Here is an 18,138-nt window from a genome sequence, read left to right as displayed (position 1 = left end):
TGGCTCGTCTAAATAGATCTCTCACTTCATCTGGATGACAGGGAGGGTGTTAATAGGTGTCACTAGCACCAGCTCTCTGCCATCTACTCACAACTGGTAGAAAGAAATGAGGACGATCTATTTTACTGAAGGTCTTTAGATATGTAGTATCTCTTCTTTTTTACATTTTGCCTTTTACTCAAAATTTTTGTTGTTTCCTTCTTTGTCTGCTAACCTTAAACGATATCATGACTTACTTTTCCAAAATTTATTATCTAATAATGGATGAGTTTTTCGTTGTTCAATAATTTGTTTTGCTAAACTAACCAGCGACTTGTTTTGTAGCATGCTGCCGAAAGAGATGTAAGGGTGATGGTTGATGCTGAGCAGACTTACTTCCAGCCAGCCATCAGTCGTCTCACCATGGAGATGATGAGAAAGTTTAACAAGGAAAAGCCAATTGTTTTCAACACCTACCAATGCTACCTCAAGGTCAGCTTCTAAAACTACCATCTTAGTTTAGTCTGGGCCCCCAAAATCTGCATCTTTGACAAGTCAGATATGGGTTATATTGGGATAATTTTTACAGTGTGCTTTTGCATGAGTTGTATTGTTTGGTTAATGTTCCTGTATGTGGTGTGGATGATTCTATTTGACAAATGATATGCAATCGATTGTGAAGTTTATATGGTTATTAGAGATTATTTTCTATATAGGAAGCTTATTCCAACTTCCTGATTGACCTCGATCTTGCCAGAAGAGAGGGATTTACATTTGGGTGCAAGATTGTGAGGGGAGCTTACATGGATCAGGAGAGACAGCGGGCGGCTGACATTGGGTATGTACTCATCCCACATGCTATGTTTGGTCCATGATTCTGCTGCCAAATCTTTTTTATTTGTTGCTTGTGTATTGTTATTGACCGATGAGTTACTAGATAAACGAAGTTTCCAGGAGAATCTAAGCTCACAGTCATCCATATTCATTATATGGACTTGTTAAGGAGTTATCCACTCACAGCATAGGTTTGTTGAGGAATTATTTACAAAGTTAAAGGCATGTTGTTTATCACTATTACATTACTATTATTTGTTTTCAATGTTTCATACTGTTGGTGACGGACGAAAAGGGAGAAGTATTTTAACAGCCTTTAACCTACATACACTGACTCGTCATCATTTGAGTAGCTCTATGAATAAGGATTTGCTAGCTTCAAAGACTTTTTCAACAGAATTTGAAACTTAAGAGTAGCTTAAACAGTGGTGAAACTTCAGCAAGATAATCTCACGAGATTTAAAACTATCATTTCCCATTACTGTTCATAAATGGTAATACTGACTCTTAGTAAAAGCTGGATGGAGGGTTGGCAGTTTGTCTATGTAATCGTTTGCTAAAAAATATGTTTTTGTTCATCTTGTGATTAACAGTTGATGAAACTGTTACCAATCGAGTCTAGAAGAACCAGCTATAGCTATACCTCAACATACAAGCTTAACCCTTTCGCCGGGTAAAAGTCTCCCAAAAATGTCCGAAAGTCGTGCAATTTTTTGTTGACAATTCAATAAAGTCGGTATTCTATGAACATACATGGCTTGAGCTGATAATTTACTGAATGGTTTTGGATATGATGCTTTCTATTAAAGTGAGTTACTTTGTTGGGAGCTTTTCACAAACCCTTGTTCAGACACAGTCTTATAGTTGCCCTTCATCGCTCCACTGTAGCACTTTCCCATAAGTGCAATTTGGACTGTGATTGTAGATACTCCAATATTTGCACGTGTATACTCGTAGTACTTGTTAAATTCTGCTACCATAATCTACAAATTACTTCCATCTTGCTTAGTAGGAAGGAAGAAGTGATCAAATTATTGTAATGTTGGAGTATCAGCGGGTGGTGTGAAGTTGGGTCCTGAGTGAGAGCAAAAATTGTAGAGAAATCAAGGCTTGTCACCATCTAAATCAATAACATTTTTCCAACCATTAAAAGCCGATGTGATTATACATTATATGCTTTATTTTCTGTTCCCTCAGTAGTAGTAACCGGTGTATTAGAGCTAGTAGCGTATGGGTGTTGCTTCTATCAGAGCTGCTATTGTAAGGCACTTATCAAGTATTCACAACAACACAAGTGGATAATAGCATTATCATCGTTCGATCTACCATAACCATGACTTTTCTCTACATATTCAAAGTTTTGATAATTGAAATCGATACTATCATGTGAATTATTATTGTATTGATCAGTCAAACGATGAATGACTACCGCAATATCAAATGAAAGTTTGATTCTTTCATTTCAAAAGCCAAATCGCTTGCTGACTAATTTTTTCATTTTAAATTTTTGCGATGGAATCGCGATTTCGTATTTGTATATGTACAGTAATGTATGGAGGTCTTTATGGCCACACAGTTGGTACGCCATACTTTTGTGACACGACGTAACATGAACTTGACATGCTTACATATACACACATACTTACACATACTTACATTAACTTAAATGAACTTGACTCACAAAATAAGTTTTAATCATACATTACACTAAACTTAATTCTAACGTGGTTTTTATTTCCAGGATTTACTTTTCTTCTGGCTTGACTCTTTGTCTTGCTTTCACCTTCACTTTTAGCTAGCCTTTTAAAAACTTTTTTAAACTGGTCTGCATTCGAACCTTCGCATACTCAGCCACCTAGCGGCCGCATCAGTATCTCAAATCTCTCTTGTATCTCATGGCAAAATTTTGCTCAGAGTTTTCCTCGTACCTCGAATTTCTCATATATAGGGACACTCGTAATTCAAGGTATTACAGTACTTGACCTTTGTGTAAGCTAGACATGTCTGCTTATTCCTGCAGCATAACTATATCTAACTGTTGCGCTATGGTCAGTCGATCGGCTTCCCAACCAGTTTAAACTAGTTGTGTAATGTCATTGAGCACACGCTTGTCTTCTTCGTTACAGATATCCTGATCCAATAAATGAGAATTTTGAAGCATCTTCTGCCATGTATGAAAAAGTAATAGATGCGGTATTGAAAGAAGCTGTCGCAAGAGGTCAAGGTCAAGTTGCTGCTATGGCTGCCACGCATAATGAGGAGACCATCAGATACTGCGTGCAACGGTAACTTTCTTCTGCCATCTGTTAAGATGTTAGCATGTTCAATTATTAACACAGTTTGTTCAAATGGTAGCATGTAGGGTCTCCACACGAGAGGAATAGCGAGGTGAACCCTGTCAGCCTCTCTTCTTAGATATTCCAACAGTGAGAACTGATAGTAAGGTAGATCTGTCTTGGCGGAGCACATCTCAGCAAGACATCCGTATGCAGTAACAGAAATTTAGAAAACATAGAATACTTAGAGACATGTGAACAGAAGTGTAGACTTGACAATTCCTTCTTACATCAGCCTATGTTCTGTGGTAGTGATAGGAGTACACGGTGTCATATACTCTATCTTACATTAGCCTATGTTCTGTGGTGAGTAGTGATAGGAGTACGCGGTGTCACTTACTCTATCTTGCATTAGCCTATGTTCTGTGGTGAGTAGTGATAGGAGTACACAGTGTCACTTACTCTTTCTTACATTAGTCTATGTTCTGTGGTAGTGATAGGAGTACACGGTGTCACTTACTCTTTCTTACATTAGTTAAGATGAACTTTTTCATTTTTACTTACAATGCTGTAATGCTTTGAAAATACTTGATGTCGTCATGTTAAATATTACTTTCTATGTCGGGGCAATTACTTGCTCCAATTTCACATGGTATGGTGAAAAATTTGTATGTAGAGGTGAATTTGTATGTAGAGGTGATGGTGAGTAAAGATTTGACTGCATTTCTTTTTGAGGTCGGTTTGTTACTTTTGCTTATTTTCTCCAATTTTGCAACAGAGTATGAAACAATATGCATTTTGTTTTTGACCAGGTTAAAGGACTATGGACTGCGTCGAGAGGACAAGGCGCTTTGTTTTGGACAACTCCTTGGAATGTGTGATCATATCACATTTCCTCTTGGTGAGCGGATACATTTTTGCGGATACATTTATTTACATTTATAGTCTCTCTTTCTTACCTTGCCAGCCTCAATAGCTTGCACAGAAGCAAGATTGATTTTAACTAGCTTCTCTACTCCATCTTCATGTTATAACTAGATAAATGCTTGAGTGTTGCGTGGGTAATAAATAAGTCTTTGCGCAACAAATTTGTGTTTTTTTAACATATAACAACAGTTACCATTCTAACTTTCAATCTTCATTTCATGAGAAAAGTGTTTTGTGCAGTTTACATAAATTAAGAAAAAAAATTAAAAACTGTAAAAGGGTTTAAATGTTAATATGAAATAATTAGCAAGTAACGGTTAAATAAAGTCTGTTTTGCTACAATTACAATGAAAAATTATTTGATATACAATTATATGATTTTAATTTGTTTCAGTGTAGCTACTGTAAGGCGAAATTGTTGTATAGAGGGGTATAGAAACCCATTGTAATTATTTAATGCGGACACTCCCTAGTAAGTCATCAAAATTTTATATACGTACTGTACATATTAAAATTAGTAACAAAACACTATATTAACCTTGGTAACTATAGTTGCCTGCAATAGCTTGAATGTATTTAGTGGTTATGATCTGCAAGAAAATGTAACATTACAATGTATTACCTGCAGTACGTACCGTAGGGAGCTCGTACCTTCGAGAGAGACGCATAACATAAACTTTGAATTCAACTTAAATGAATTTAGTTTAAATACTTGATGGCAAGTTTTTGTATGTATTTTACTAAACTTCAACTTTGTTATAGACTAAAAGTTTATCACTTATCTGTTTTCGGTTTCATTTTTGCTATTACTTATAACAAATAATGCTGAACTGAGATAGCGAGCATCGTGTCTCTTTCAGGCGTTGTGAAAAGGATTTCGGCGAATAGCATATCGACATTTTCATTATTTTGTTGTAATCAGTACACCGACTGCCAAATTTTAATTTTGAGAGAAATTTTTGTTAATATCGTATGACGGAAAAAAGTCAAAAAAATTACTGTTACACAAATTCTAAAACCGTTTGCATAGTCGCATATTCGGCGGTTGTTTATCTGTCCAGCAATAGCTAGACAGACGACCATCAGATGACGGACAGACAAACATTGAGATTTATATACAGCATACGCTCCTACAACGTAAATAATCTATTCCAGTAACGTTTTATAAGAACAGTAAAATACATGTAAATTGCCTAATCCATTTTAAGATGTTTCCAAACTCACCCCTTTGGGCATACAAAAAGGAAAAACTTGACTTAGTCTTTTTAATTTGTGGTCTGTACCATAACTGCAGAATTATTAGTTTGCATCAACAACTTTTTTCCTTTCTATTATCAATCTCACTGGTTTTATCGACCATTATTGCGGTAATTCTACAATAACTTGATGGGGAGCGCACATCTTCGACGTTCATTTGCAACGATTTGCTTATTTTTTCAAACAGCAAAGTGTACTCTGTAAAGTAAAACTAATGTAAACTAAATTAATAATAAATATTTTATATGTCTACAAGAAAGCAAAACAACAAATATTTTGTAAAAAAGTAGTACTACCTGTTCATTGTCTAATTGTATCCAGGGGTCAAGGTTAGGATAAATGAGAACTTTTGACATTACTCCAACTCGAAAAATTCGGATTGGTGAACCGACGCTGTAACACCTGCACCAATTGATCGCCTTTGTATTTATGAACAATACGCAGCTATTCTCTGTTTTGTCAACACATCTGACGATCTATCACGACAAACTAGGTTGTTGCAAAAGTTGTGTAAATAATAGGTATAAAGTTATACACACGTCGGTTTTTCTTGCACAAATGCAGCAACATAGATTAACGTTCAAATCGAAAGTTGAGAACTCACCCGACTTGGCACTTTAAGTTATATGGAATTTTTTACGTGGTGGGAAGCAAAAACTTCACATAAATTTTTTACGTTATCTGGAATTTACATTATAGGTTTACATAAAAAGTAGCATCTACTGTATATAGATAAGACATATTCCTGTTACATACATATTCTAAAACCTTTTGTACAGCTGGTTATCTTTGTTGATGATTCACATACTGGAACTGTTCAGAATTGAAAAAAAAACAGTATTTTCTCTGTGCTGAGTTGGTCATCAAGGATTTGAACTGCTGACCTTCATGAAGAGTACACGTGTCATTCAGTGAAATAGTCATAGCAAGCATCTCCTCTGTCAATGTTAAATGTTTTACCAATTTGCACATGTGAACTTTAATTCTGTCGACAGACAGAATTAAAGTTCACATGTGAAAATTGTGAATTGTAAATTTCACAATTTTTACAATTTCACAAATTTTACAATTTCATTGTAAATTTCACATGTGAAATGTGAACTTCAACATTATCGACAGACAGCATGTGCCATTTCAATCAGCTTAACTTTGTTGTTCATCTATGACCTAAATAATTGCTATCTGTTTGGAGTCAGTAGGCAACCATTATCACTTGAGTCTGACTCACGCTGAATACCATTTCAACACGGAGCTTCTGAAAAACTGGCAGAGCTTGAGAGATTTAGCATTTGAGTGATGATTATACAAGCTATCATATACATGTAACACTAACAGGAATGTTTGACTAGGTCACACTTTCTCATCTTTCGTTTTGGGCAAAGTTCCATTATACTTGCCAGTTTAATGTGGACTTTCAACATGGGAAAAAATATTGAAATATATTTAAAAGGAGTTATTAATGTTTTAGCAATTTAATTCATACATAGTTTAGGTCAGTCAAGTTCAACAGATTATACAGAGCGTAGTGTATATAAAGGAGTGAGTCTGACAAATTAATGTTAAAGTAATGTAGATATCACAAACACACCCAACAAGTCTTTTCATCATTGTGTTTTGTGACAAAATGTATGGGATAATACTGCCTATGTGACTAGCCGCTTTGGAAACATTGATGAAAATACATGTTTTGGTTGCGGCAAAATATTAATTCATAATAATTAATTTATATTAATTAAATATAAAATACGGCAAAATTATTAATTCCTCAAAATAGTAAATGGGACAACGTTAGTGCAGTTACATTCAGTTAGTGCAGACTTTGTTGCTAAAGGTGAGATCTGTGTTGGTTCTAAGACTAGACAGTTGTGTTGGTTCTAAGACTAGACAGTTGTGTTGGTTCTAAGACTAGACAGTTGTTAGACAAGCCCAGTCTGCTTGCAGGTGAATATAACTTGTTGATGTAATTGAAGGGAATGTAATCTGAACAGGTTTAAACGGTGTCCCGTATTAAACAAGTTTTATCCCATTCTGTTGCGTAGCATGTTTTAGGAATGTAGGTTGAGCTGGATAACATACATGTAGCCTTATTCTCTAACAGTTTATAAAGGGGTAGTATAATCTGATTTGCCCAAAATGCTAACATAATTTTTTATCTCTATTGTGATAGCACTGGTACTGTTGATATTGTGGCGGCCCTTGTACAACTGGTATAGTTGTGGTGCTCATATTGTTGGCATTGTGGTGATGCTGGTGAAACTGTAACTGGTATTGTGGTCGCGCTGGTAAAACTGATATTGTGGTGGCGCTGGTAAAACTGGCATTGTGATTGTGCTAGTACAACTGGTATTCATAGCTAAACTGTACTGCTACCAAACTTGATACACATTTTATCAATTTTTTTCGTAGTGGATGTCATTAATAATTATGTTAACTAGTTAATTTACCTTAGCTGTCTTTCTGATGGCAGGCCAGAGCGGGTACTCTGTGTACAAATATGTGCCATATGGGCCGGTCGAAGAAGTTTTACCATACCTCACCCGCAGGGCCGCTGAAAATCGAGGAATCCTAGCCAAGGTGCAAAAAGAAAAGAGACTCCTTAGAGCCGAGATCGGACGAAGAATAAATCCATTCTCATCAAACAGTTAAAAAAGATTTGAAATATGAGGTAAGTCATGTGGTGTGGTTTTATTTCTGTTGCCATGGAAGTGTGATTGGCTCAAACCCGGATTCATTCAATTCACAAAAATTAACAATTTATTCATTTAATTGATGAGTAAGCACGAAACTCGTTATGCAAATACAAATTCTTGCACAATGAATAAACACTGTACGCATGAATGGACTGACTTCTCATCAACAGAAACCAGGATACAATATCTATGAATCAGATACTAATACGGACACATTCTATGGCTTACTTCTTTGACATCTCAGTGTCGAGTATTTTCAAAGACTCGCTTTTAAAACTCTTCATGAGCAAGTTTTGCCATTTGGTGTACTGGAGGTTTGATATAGCTATTGTGATATTAAATCTAACGCAATTGCATACATCCTGTTGAGATATCTAAATGATGAATTGCAGGATGTACCCGTTTCTGGCACCTCAGCACCCGTGTCTTGAAAGGTCTATCAACTAAAGCGTTGTCTCTCATCTTTTATTGCTGATGCAAATATACTACTTTTATTTTATTGTCGGTGGCTGCAAGATCTGGTTTGTTTTAAATAATTTTATGTAAAATCTCTTTTGTACCGTTTTTGTGCTGAGATATACCTCCCTCTGTTTATTGGTTTTTGACAATCATCTCTTTTGTCTACTCATTGCTGGAATATTTCTGCATGCTCAATTCATCTTATGTTGTTTTGGATCATTATTTTTAGAATATGTCTATCGATATTTTCGAATCTCTTCACATCACGTATGTTCACTGCAAGCTGTTGAAAAAGGAAGCCACGATGTGTTTCTTAAACAATAGATCAATAAATTTGACAATGTTTGACGCAGCTTGGCTTGTCAACTGGTTACCACACATGACTGACATTGTCGCAATGAATAAATTCATCACGATTTTGCGTGTCACTCCATTTTGAAACTCTATCACATTTTATGAAGTAATTAGTTCTCAATCTTTGTCACTACCAAGAAATATTTGAGAATGAGGAATGGTAAAGGAATGCATCAACTTTTTCAACACAAGTTTTATTTGTAGAAAACATTTTTGAGATAACATTTTTGTTGTTCTGTAATATGGGTTAAAATATGACAAAAATTTATTCCTTATGACCCCTTGCAGACCACAAAACTTGCATATTAGGCAATAACTTCAAAACTCTTATTAGATATGCATGTATCATTCTCAAACTTTCACCCAGACTGCAATTAGCGGTAATTACCTGTTACCAGCAGTTGATTTTCTAAAAATAGTTTAGCATTACGAAGATGGCAAAATGGCTGTAACAACCGTCAGACAAAGTTTGAAATGGATGCCCAGCTACATGTAAGTTAGTTATCTGCATTGTAACATGGGAATATTATTTGTTCTTCGAGGTTCAGTTCGTGATATGCTTGATACACATCTAAATGTTTTGATATATATGTATTTTTTTATTTTGGATCTATTTGTACCTGTCTGTTCACGGCTATACATACGAGTATTTTAAGAACAATCTGTAGGTCTATACAGCTTAGCCAAGGCTTTGTTTTGACACACATCACAACTCGAACCTTTTAGTTAGTAACTATCAAAATGTTATATCGATATAATGCTGTTTGTACACATGGTCAGGACTTTAAACGACTCTAGTATAAAAGCATCTATGAAAAGCTTTTCCGTGGCAACCAGAACACATCGCAAAGTCACGTTTATAGTTTACAGCAACGTGTCCAGCTAATTACTGTTATTCCTTTAGGTATTGATAAACAGCTAAATCAAAGAGATAGCTTGATCAAAGATAAGAGTAGGCTATGGTGATACATTCTAGCAGATACTAAATATTATGTTTATTTGCATTGAAAGCGACGGTGTGTTCACAGACTTTGTAGCGCTTGACAAGTGCTAATATATAAATTGCTGCCTTAGTACGAATATATAGAAGAACTTGTTGCATGAACTGATACGGCTTTAATTTGAAGCTATTTTCATGGATTTACATATATATATATATCTCTATATACATGTATATCTCAACGTTTGTCCTTCTGTCTGTCCAGCCATAGCAATAAAGTTTTTAGTATGAGAAATCCGCTGCAAACTGGATTTGAACTCACAACCTCCAGCTCTACGGACGTCTAGTTTTAAGCTAAAAGGTAGTAAGTTTATACAGATTAGCGTAGTGTTGTTCTGACTTGCTAAAATATTTTAACAGTTAACCCAAAATTGATATATTATTCTTTTTTATTAGTTATTCGACGGCAATACCTCTGCGTGTATCTATTACAGTTGCTCAAAGCTCATATCCCTCTGTAGGCGTAGCTATAGCTCTATAGAGCTATAGCTACGCTAGCTTATAGAGCTATAATAGCTCTATAGAGCTATTATAGCTCTATTGATTTATAGCTATGAGCTATAGATCCTTAAAGCTATAGTGTCATAGTTCTATAGGTCTATAGAGGTATGACTCTATAGACCTATAGCAAACTATAGAGATATTGCGAGCTATAGATCCATTGCAAGCCATAGAGCTCATTGCTATAGAGCTCTTAACCATCGTCAATCATGTTTTTAATAAAAATTCATGTAACCAAAGACATAGTTGACAACCATCTGACACCGCTGTAAGTTTGTGCCAACTCTTCTCATTCACTCATACAAATTATGTAGCCTACGGTTTGACCTTATTTCTTAAAGGTTGTAGCTAATGCTGTCAAGACAACAATCACAAAATAAAAAGAACCATAAGTTAGTAACGTTCGTGTTCAGCGTTCAAACCACTAGGAAGTTCTGCAGTTTTTCTAAACATTTAACTTGTACTGAGGATTTTATATAAACTAAAATTAAGTAGTCAAATACTGACTTCAGTCATGTCTAATAAGTTTGAGGTAATGATGTGTGTAAGTACTATATAAAAACTCGTTGCACGTTTTTATATAAATTATTTACAAACTTTTCTTTAAATCATTTATAAACTTTCATATAAGATAGTTGCGCACTTTTATTTTAATTAGTTGCGTACATTATATCTCTGAAGAGCCCTGGAGGCTGTAAATGATTTTACTCAACAAGTAACTGACTCCAATCTAACAGTGAAACTTATTAGATGGGAGCCAGTGGAAGAAGTACTCCATCCAAAAGCATTTTAATTTAATGCATTTGTAATAAGCACGAAAGAATAAGCAAATAAAATTTAGTGTTTAACAAACAATGGCCATTTCCATAGCAACTGGTGTTCATCATTTTCACCAAACAAAAAGCAAGAACTAAAGACAAATACAATATCTAGAATGTAGTTGGTGTGGAGCATGATGACGAAAAGAGCACAGATCTGGCACAACATAGACAGTAGCGGTAACATGGCACTTGGAGTCGTGGCACCTGTTCTCTGAAAGAGCAAGGCTATACCTTACTAGTAACTAGTATGGGAGGTGTCAACTAAAGTAGTTAAAATGTATCTTATTCCTTTTAAATTCTAGTTTCACCATATAAATAGTTTTCTGCCATATCAGCTACTGAACTTGAAAGTTGCTAAAACATAATGGCGATGTCTGAAGATTTATCTTACCAGACAACTGGGAAGATTGGAGACATTAAGAAGTCGTTAGCTGCATTAGAAATGCTTTGAAACGGAGTCTTGTGAGTTGAATATTAATATACTGAGGGTTGTAATGTTCATTAGATGTTAGTAGCACTTCAGACCCTGCCACAGACATCTGCGTTTATTGTGTATTCACGGCCAATCATCTCTAGGTTTGACTAAAAATAGAAATGTGAATTACCATAACTGTGCGGGTTTTAGTGCAAGCTATCTAACTATTATATTGAGAGTACTGATGATATGTGAACATATGTAGGTATTAAACTAATAAAGTATATAGTGAATATCCATAGAGATGAACAAGTATTACACGACATCTGTAAGAAAGCTCTGTGTTTGTGTTTGCATCATTCTGCCGAGTTGTACTTGTCCATTATCATTTGAGTTTTGATTATTGTCAGCTATTAAACATGTTTTCCTCATCTCTATTAACCCAAAAGAGTAGTAAGGTCAAGGTCTTAGGTCTTCAAGGTCTTAGTCCTTCCCAATAAGAGCTTTGTTGACTTGTGTTGATTGTTGCCAGTATTTAGCCAAGCCACGTTTGAGCCAGGTGTTATTGTACTCAGTACTCCAATGACTACTAAAATTACACTTTTTCTTATATGCCAGCACTTTGCAATCTCCTCTTCAAATGAGAGAAAGTTCTCTATGTCTCCTTTTTTTTGTTGGTTATGTTGTAGTCATCTGATATTGCTATATCTATTATATTACATATATTGTATAATAGATATAATAGCTATACACAGTACTCATTGACTTCAGCATAGCCAGCAAAAACAAACAAAAGAGTATATGTATTCAGTACATACATGTATACAGTAGAACCTCATACTGTACTGCTGAAGTATATAATTATTTTAATAATAAACTGTATATAATATATATATATATTATTCATGGTATTCAGTTTATTATTTTAATAATAAACTGTATATAATATATATATATATTATATACAGTTTATTATTAAAATAATTATATACTTCAGCAGTATAGTATGAGGTTCCACTGTATACAAGTATACAGTGGACATAAATATATTTATATATACATATATATATCCATCACCAAGGTGACTGAAGGTTTCATATATTAAGGCTATGGTAACTCACTAATCTATATATATATATATATATATATATTTCTCAATGTTGGTATGTGTGTCCCTCCAGCTATAGCTATTAAAATGAAGTATGAAAGTTATAGTTGTTTGACAAAGTTTGAAAACCTATAGTTGTTTTTATTTTCTCTTAAATTATTTCAACTACACAGATTTTCTCATGATACATAGTTTATCAGTTAGAATTGCAAAGGTTGTTATATATTAAATACAAATAAATTTTCTGTGCAATAACTGTTTTATTACTCGAGCAACGCCGGGTTGTACAGCTAGTGTAATAATAAAGTATCAATTTTTCTAGCTGGTCACCATGTTTTCCCTTATAAAGCATCTGATACAATAGTTTACTCAAAGTAGTCAACCAACAACCAACATTCATAGATATTGTAATAGCCGTGATGATAAGTATATTATTTTCTTTGTGTTTGTTACGGTTAACTCTATTGGTACGGTTAACTCTATTGGTTGGTACTCTATTGAGTTCAAGAATGAAAACACTTTTGGTTTGCCAAAAGAAGCGACACAAAAGATTGCACACAAAGAGAATGACAAATTCTGCCACCCATTCTTTGTCATCACCTTCATTTTTGCAATATAGATTATTTTAATCAATAAAATTCCCTGATTTCTCAGCAAATAATTTCATTTTGGTTACCTTTTAATGTCAAGTTGTTTCCACATTTTTGACCTGTTTGATTCACTCTTTCAAAAATAAAACGCTGTGCTCAATAGGTTAAAATAAATCTACTTTCTCCTAGGCTTGCATTCGAGTCCTAAATTCTCCCTAGTATTATCCAGAGAAAACAAGTTGGCCTAGTTTGGTTATATCTTCAGACTTCAAATCTGTGCATCTTTCATTTCAAAGCCACTTGTTTACGGTATGACTAAAACCTTTTTCTAAATGTGGATAAAGATGAATCACCACATGTTTCGGCAAACATTCTCACAGATGTTTTTCAAAACATCTTAGCTTCCACGAGTACTCATTGGCAGCTCTTAACAATAAGAATGACTCAGAGAAAGAATGGCGGTTAAAATGAATCGTCACAGATGGTCTGTTATTCACCACCGCGCACCATAACAAACGTCACTCCTCTGCACAGACCATGAGCAGCTGTGATTGATTGCCTCCTCTCTCCAAAAGCTTAATCAAGTTGTATCAACAAAATGTCGCAATTAATAAGCAGTTTCCATGGCAACTGCTTACTCTCCACTAGTGTACAGTTAAAACTGTGCCATCATACCATTCACAGTTGACTGCGCAACACCGTGAAAAACTGTTTGCTATAACTGTTTGTTATAACGTTCAGCAACTATATAACACTGCCGAGTGTGTATGCAGACTCATTTGAGCGAGGAAAGCGGATAGTGAAACATTGAGTTGTTATTATGGCGACAAAGCATGGCTTTACATATATTGATTATAGAACCAATAAGGCAAACACCGACTACAACCAGAATGACTCTACTACTGCCAATTCTGGTGAGTTAAAGTCTATCTTTAATCTTTAGTCTTCCTTGCTTCTGTCACAATGTAGTACACGTATATCAATAACATGGTTTGAAAGTTAACAACCATGATAAAACATCCTGGTCATTGATAGCCTACTCGTCTTTGATTATATAAGCTGTCAAAGATGGTTGACATGCTAAATCAGGCATCAACCTAACACGAAGCAATGTGAAATTGAGTACAGTTGCTTATAATAAACATGTTACAACCACAATAAACATTTACAAAAATGAATCGAACTGCAGAACACTATGTAAAATAGTTATTACTAAATGTATTTCTGACGTAAAGCATTGTTGAATATTATTTCATAGCAAAGATGAATTCTTGTAAAAATTCACAGCACAGTAGGACATGGTATGCCATGTGACTTCTTGTCCTGTTCTGGAATGAACTGGCATGGCCAGTGAAGGAAGTTATTAGCTGGTTTCGCTGAAGAAAAACTCGGTGCTTTCAAGTGCAACTGGTCATGCATATTGAACCCTTTTCATATATAATAAGATTTAAATTACTGAAATCACTTCTGCTGTAATGGAAACGACCACATAATTCTGAAAAGAGCTAATAAGTACATACAGTAATGATGAGTGTCAGATGTGGGCCAGCTGGATAAAAATGTGTATTTACATAATGCGGGTTAAGAACAAGTTCGTTGCATTTGTGACATGAGATATTATTGCACCTACCCAATCTTAACTTTGCCCTCAAAGTATAATAGATAAAGAGTGAATAATGATTCATCCATCTTTTCACAGTTTTCAAGCTGAGAGGAGGTAATAAAAGCCAAGGCTACCCAACACAGCTGAGTCCCTGTTTGAAGAATCCTCAACAGTCACTGAATTCACCAGAGCCACCAACTGCAGAAATACTTAGTCCACCAGAAATGTTTAGAGACCCCCCGAAAATGGTTGAAAAGATACCAGCACCGCCTGAGTTTGTCGAAGCCCCAGCACAGCAACCTCTACCGGCTGTTCGATCGGGTTCGCTGAAATCTGTGCCCGTACCAAAGCCCAGACATATAAGCGTTTCCAAGACCTGCTCCATAGAGTCCACCGCCAGCAATTCATCTAGTTTGACGTCATCCGGAGATTCCAACCCATCTTCCCCTCGTTCACGTCGATCAACTAGTCAAATACGAAAACAAAGAGCATCAATTAACAAGGACAGCGCGAGGAGATTTGTTGAGAGACACTCTGAATCCGGACTCACATCCAGCCTGCCAATGCCGGATGAGACAGTGAGCAAATCGCCTTACACCGACGACTGGATTAAAAAAAAGCAATATCTATCTTTTCAGAAGCAACACGTTTGCAGAGACGTTAAATTTGACGCGGAATGCAACATTCTTCTAACAACAAAGTTTTCTGTACAGATGTACGACAACAATGGTGTCTTCAAAGAGAAGCTATACTTAAACCGTGTAAGCGAGCCTTGGGGTTTGCACATTAATCATCAAACCGGCAACGTGCTCGTCACGGACCACGAAGATGGTTGTGTTAAAGAGTTCAACGCTCTGGGCATTGTAGTTCAAGAATATGGTCCCATACCCACTCCGTGCGGCGTAACCGTTAGTAAATCTGGCTATGTATTTGCTTGCAGCCAAAGTCAAGGCTGTGTATACGTCTTTGACAAAAGAGGTGAAGTCGTTACGAGGTTAGGTAAAGGGGTGCTGACATCACCGACATATATCGTACTCCATGGCAAATCAGTTCTAGTCTCAGATGACTCCAGAATAGTAGCATTCAATATCGAAAATGAGATCGAGTTTGTATATGGACAACGTGATGGTTCCGACCACCCCGGTTGCTTATGCGTCGATGTTCAAACTGGATACGTATTCTCTACTAGCTACTACAAAGATCAGCTCGTCGCCTTGAACAAATCAATGAGGAGGGCAATTCGAATAAAAGATATTAAACGACCTTTGACCTGTACTATCAGCCCGTTTGGACACTTGCTAATAGGAGAGCACAATTCAAAGGGAATGTTATTCAGAATGTTTCGCATGTAATACTATCACAAACTTTATTATTTTATTTTTAACAATACACTTTAAGTTATATAATATTTTAAGCAGATTCTGATTTAGTCTATCAGAGCACAGTTGAGTTTAACGCAAATAATAAATTAGCTTATGCCAACCACAACCATGATTACTGAAATAATGTCCACAAAAACAGCGCAGTATTAATAAAGAAATATGGCAAACTTGGAAGATGAATTATCTATGAGACGAAAACAAGAACTCAGGAAACAGCAATAAATAGTAATTTGTCAGTAATCTCCGGCTTTGAGAGCTTCAAAGTGGTTATAACAAACTAAGATTGAGGCATCTAGAGTGAACTGCACCCCTGGAAATTTGGTGGAAACCAAATAATGAAGGCGGCTTCACACTTGCCTAGTAACAATGCCACTAGTGGACTAATTAGTGTACCAGAAAAAGGTACCATGTTAAAAAATATCAACACAATACTTGCTGATGGTAATGTTAACCATAAACATAGCTTATAGCTTTTGGTCAGTAATGTCAACTTAGGTTATACCAAGTAAAAGGCATACCATGAATCTATTGAGGTTTAAAAGTCTGTGTTGGTACACATAATACCACAGAAAGATCACCAAATTATTAATATAAGCATTCACCACCTTTTAAATGAAGTCTACTTCATATCATTAGCATGAATACAGAACTTAAGCTACCGTAAAGTGATATCGCTAGCTAGGCCACTGTCTTTTCTAGAGTGACATACAATTATAAATGATGAAGACCTCACAGGTATACATAAATTCTGTGATTGTACATGTAGAGAATAGAAATGTTTTGATATTTTTTTGAAGCAATACCCTTGAAGCAGAATGTACATGTATTGAAAGTTACACAAATTTTCTAAACTTGAGTGGTTTTACAAATTAATGTATCGTTTAATATATTTATAATAGCTTTATAATAGTTTTTTAAGTGTCATGTTTTGATTGAAAGGTGATAGCAACATTTTTGGTGATATTCACAAGTTAGTTAAGGGTAGCTTTGTCATAGACTATTGCCATAATAGAGCGTGTCAAGATTGCATTATCTTCTTTTTAGCAAGTTGTAAGGTCAGCAGTTTTTGTAGACAGTTGTTATGTCAGCATTTTCTATTTTACAAAGTTGCACAATACTATATTTGATGCAAGACAAGTATGGTTTGTACCATAGATGTACATGTAGTAGAAAGGAGTAGGCTTTGCCCAACCACACAACTGCAACAGAGGTTATATCAGCACATCAACTACGGTAATACAAGTGCTAGCCAACTAATAAAATGATTCTATGCATCCAATCTATAATACTTTCATTTAACAACCTACAATACAATGAGCATATGCTCTTAGTAGATTTTTGAGCTAAGCGTTAACTTTTTATAATTTGGATTGGTAAAACAACTGATAGAACTATGGTACTGTTAAATGATTGTAAGATTGCAAATATACATGTAGAAGCATAGAATCCAGTCAGTGAGAAAAATGGAAGGCGATTGTTTTAATCTGTTAGTATCTGAGCTTTTCACTGTTGACATCAATATTTACAACCGTACCAAGGCCTGTCAGATCAGTTATGTAGATGTAAACAGAAAAAATATAACTATATAGCAATACTCTCTACCTCATTAAAAATTGATTTACAAGCTAAATTGTGTTGTAGTTAAATTGATGTCCAAAGTACAAAATATTCTGCGTAACAGATACAATGTAAAAATATAAATATTTTTTAATGAGAAAATTCCTTGAAATTTGAATGTATTACTTCTCATACTTTCTGCCTTTCAAAAGGCCACAAAGATTATTGCGCTATTACAAAATATTGACATTCATCTTTTAATGGTTAGCGGCACTTTACAGAACTGTTGATTTCACAAACGAAAATGAGCACTGACAATTGACAGGTGCTGAGCCCTTGCCAGGTCGATAGTCTTTAGATAGAATCAAAGGTTCTCCCATGATAA

The 18,138-nt window shown here is 35.3% G+C and overlaps 2 protein-coding genes across 2 annotated transcripts in view; both read left to right on the top strand.

Moving 5' to 3' along the window:
• The window catches only part of LOC137386841 (proline dehydrogenase 1, mitochondrial-like), a 31,367-nt gene extending 22,597 nt beyond the window's left edge, over positions 1 to 8,770 (top strand). Inside the window, exons 7-12 of the mRNA XM_068073007.1 lie at positions 325 to 471; positions 696 to 817; positions 2,940 to 3,098; positions 3,902 to 3,990; positions 7,741 to 7,938; positions 8,356 to 8,770. Of these exons, the coding sequence (XP_067929108.1) occupies positions 325 to 471; positions 696 to 817; positions 2,940 to 3,098; positions 3,902 to 3,990; positions 7,741 to 7,919 (696 nt within the window). The 3' untranslated portion in view covers positions 7,920 to 7,938; positions 8,356 to 8,770. The remainder of the gene's footprint in view (positions 1 to 324; positions 472 to 695; positions 818 to 2,939; positions 3,099 to 3,901; positions 3,991 to 7,740; positions 7,939 to 8,355) is intronic.
• Positions 8,771 to 13,941: 5,171 nt separating this feature from the next.
• On the top strand, positions 13,942 to 16,317 carry LOC137387422 (uncharacterized). Its single transcript, XM_068073845.1, has 2 exons — positions 13,942 to 14,125; positions 14,911 to 16,317. Exons 1-2 carry the CDS (start codon positions 14,032 to 14,034, stop codon positions 16,164 to 16,166), a joined length of 1,350 nt encoding a protein of 449 aa, XP_067929946.1. The 5' UTR covers positions 13,942 to 14,031; the 3' UTR covers positions 16,167 to 16,317.
• Positions 16,318 to 18,138: the final 1,821 nt, after the last annotated feature.

This window comes from Watersipora subatra, chromosome 2 (assembly GCF_963576615.1).
Source record: "Watersipora subatra chromosome 2, tzWatSuba1.1, whole genome shotgun sequence".
In the NCBI taxonomy this organism is placed as follows: Eukaryota; Metazoa; Bryozoa; class Gymnolaemata; order Cheilostomatida; family Watersiporidae; genus Watersipora; species Watersipora subatra.
This window is presented reverse-complemented; position numbering and strand designations above follow the sequence as displayed.

Coding starts and splice junctions, on each gene's coding strand:
- LOC137387422 (XM_068073845.1), top strand. CDS start 14,032: ATGGCGACAAAGCATGGCTTTACATATATTGATTATAGAACCAATAAG. Junction 14,126..14,910: donor CTCTACTACTGCCAATTCTG/GTGAGTTAAAGT, acceptor ATCTTTTCACAG/TTTTCAAGCTGAGAGGAGGT.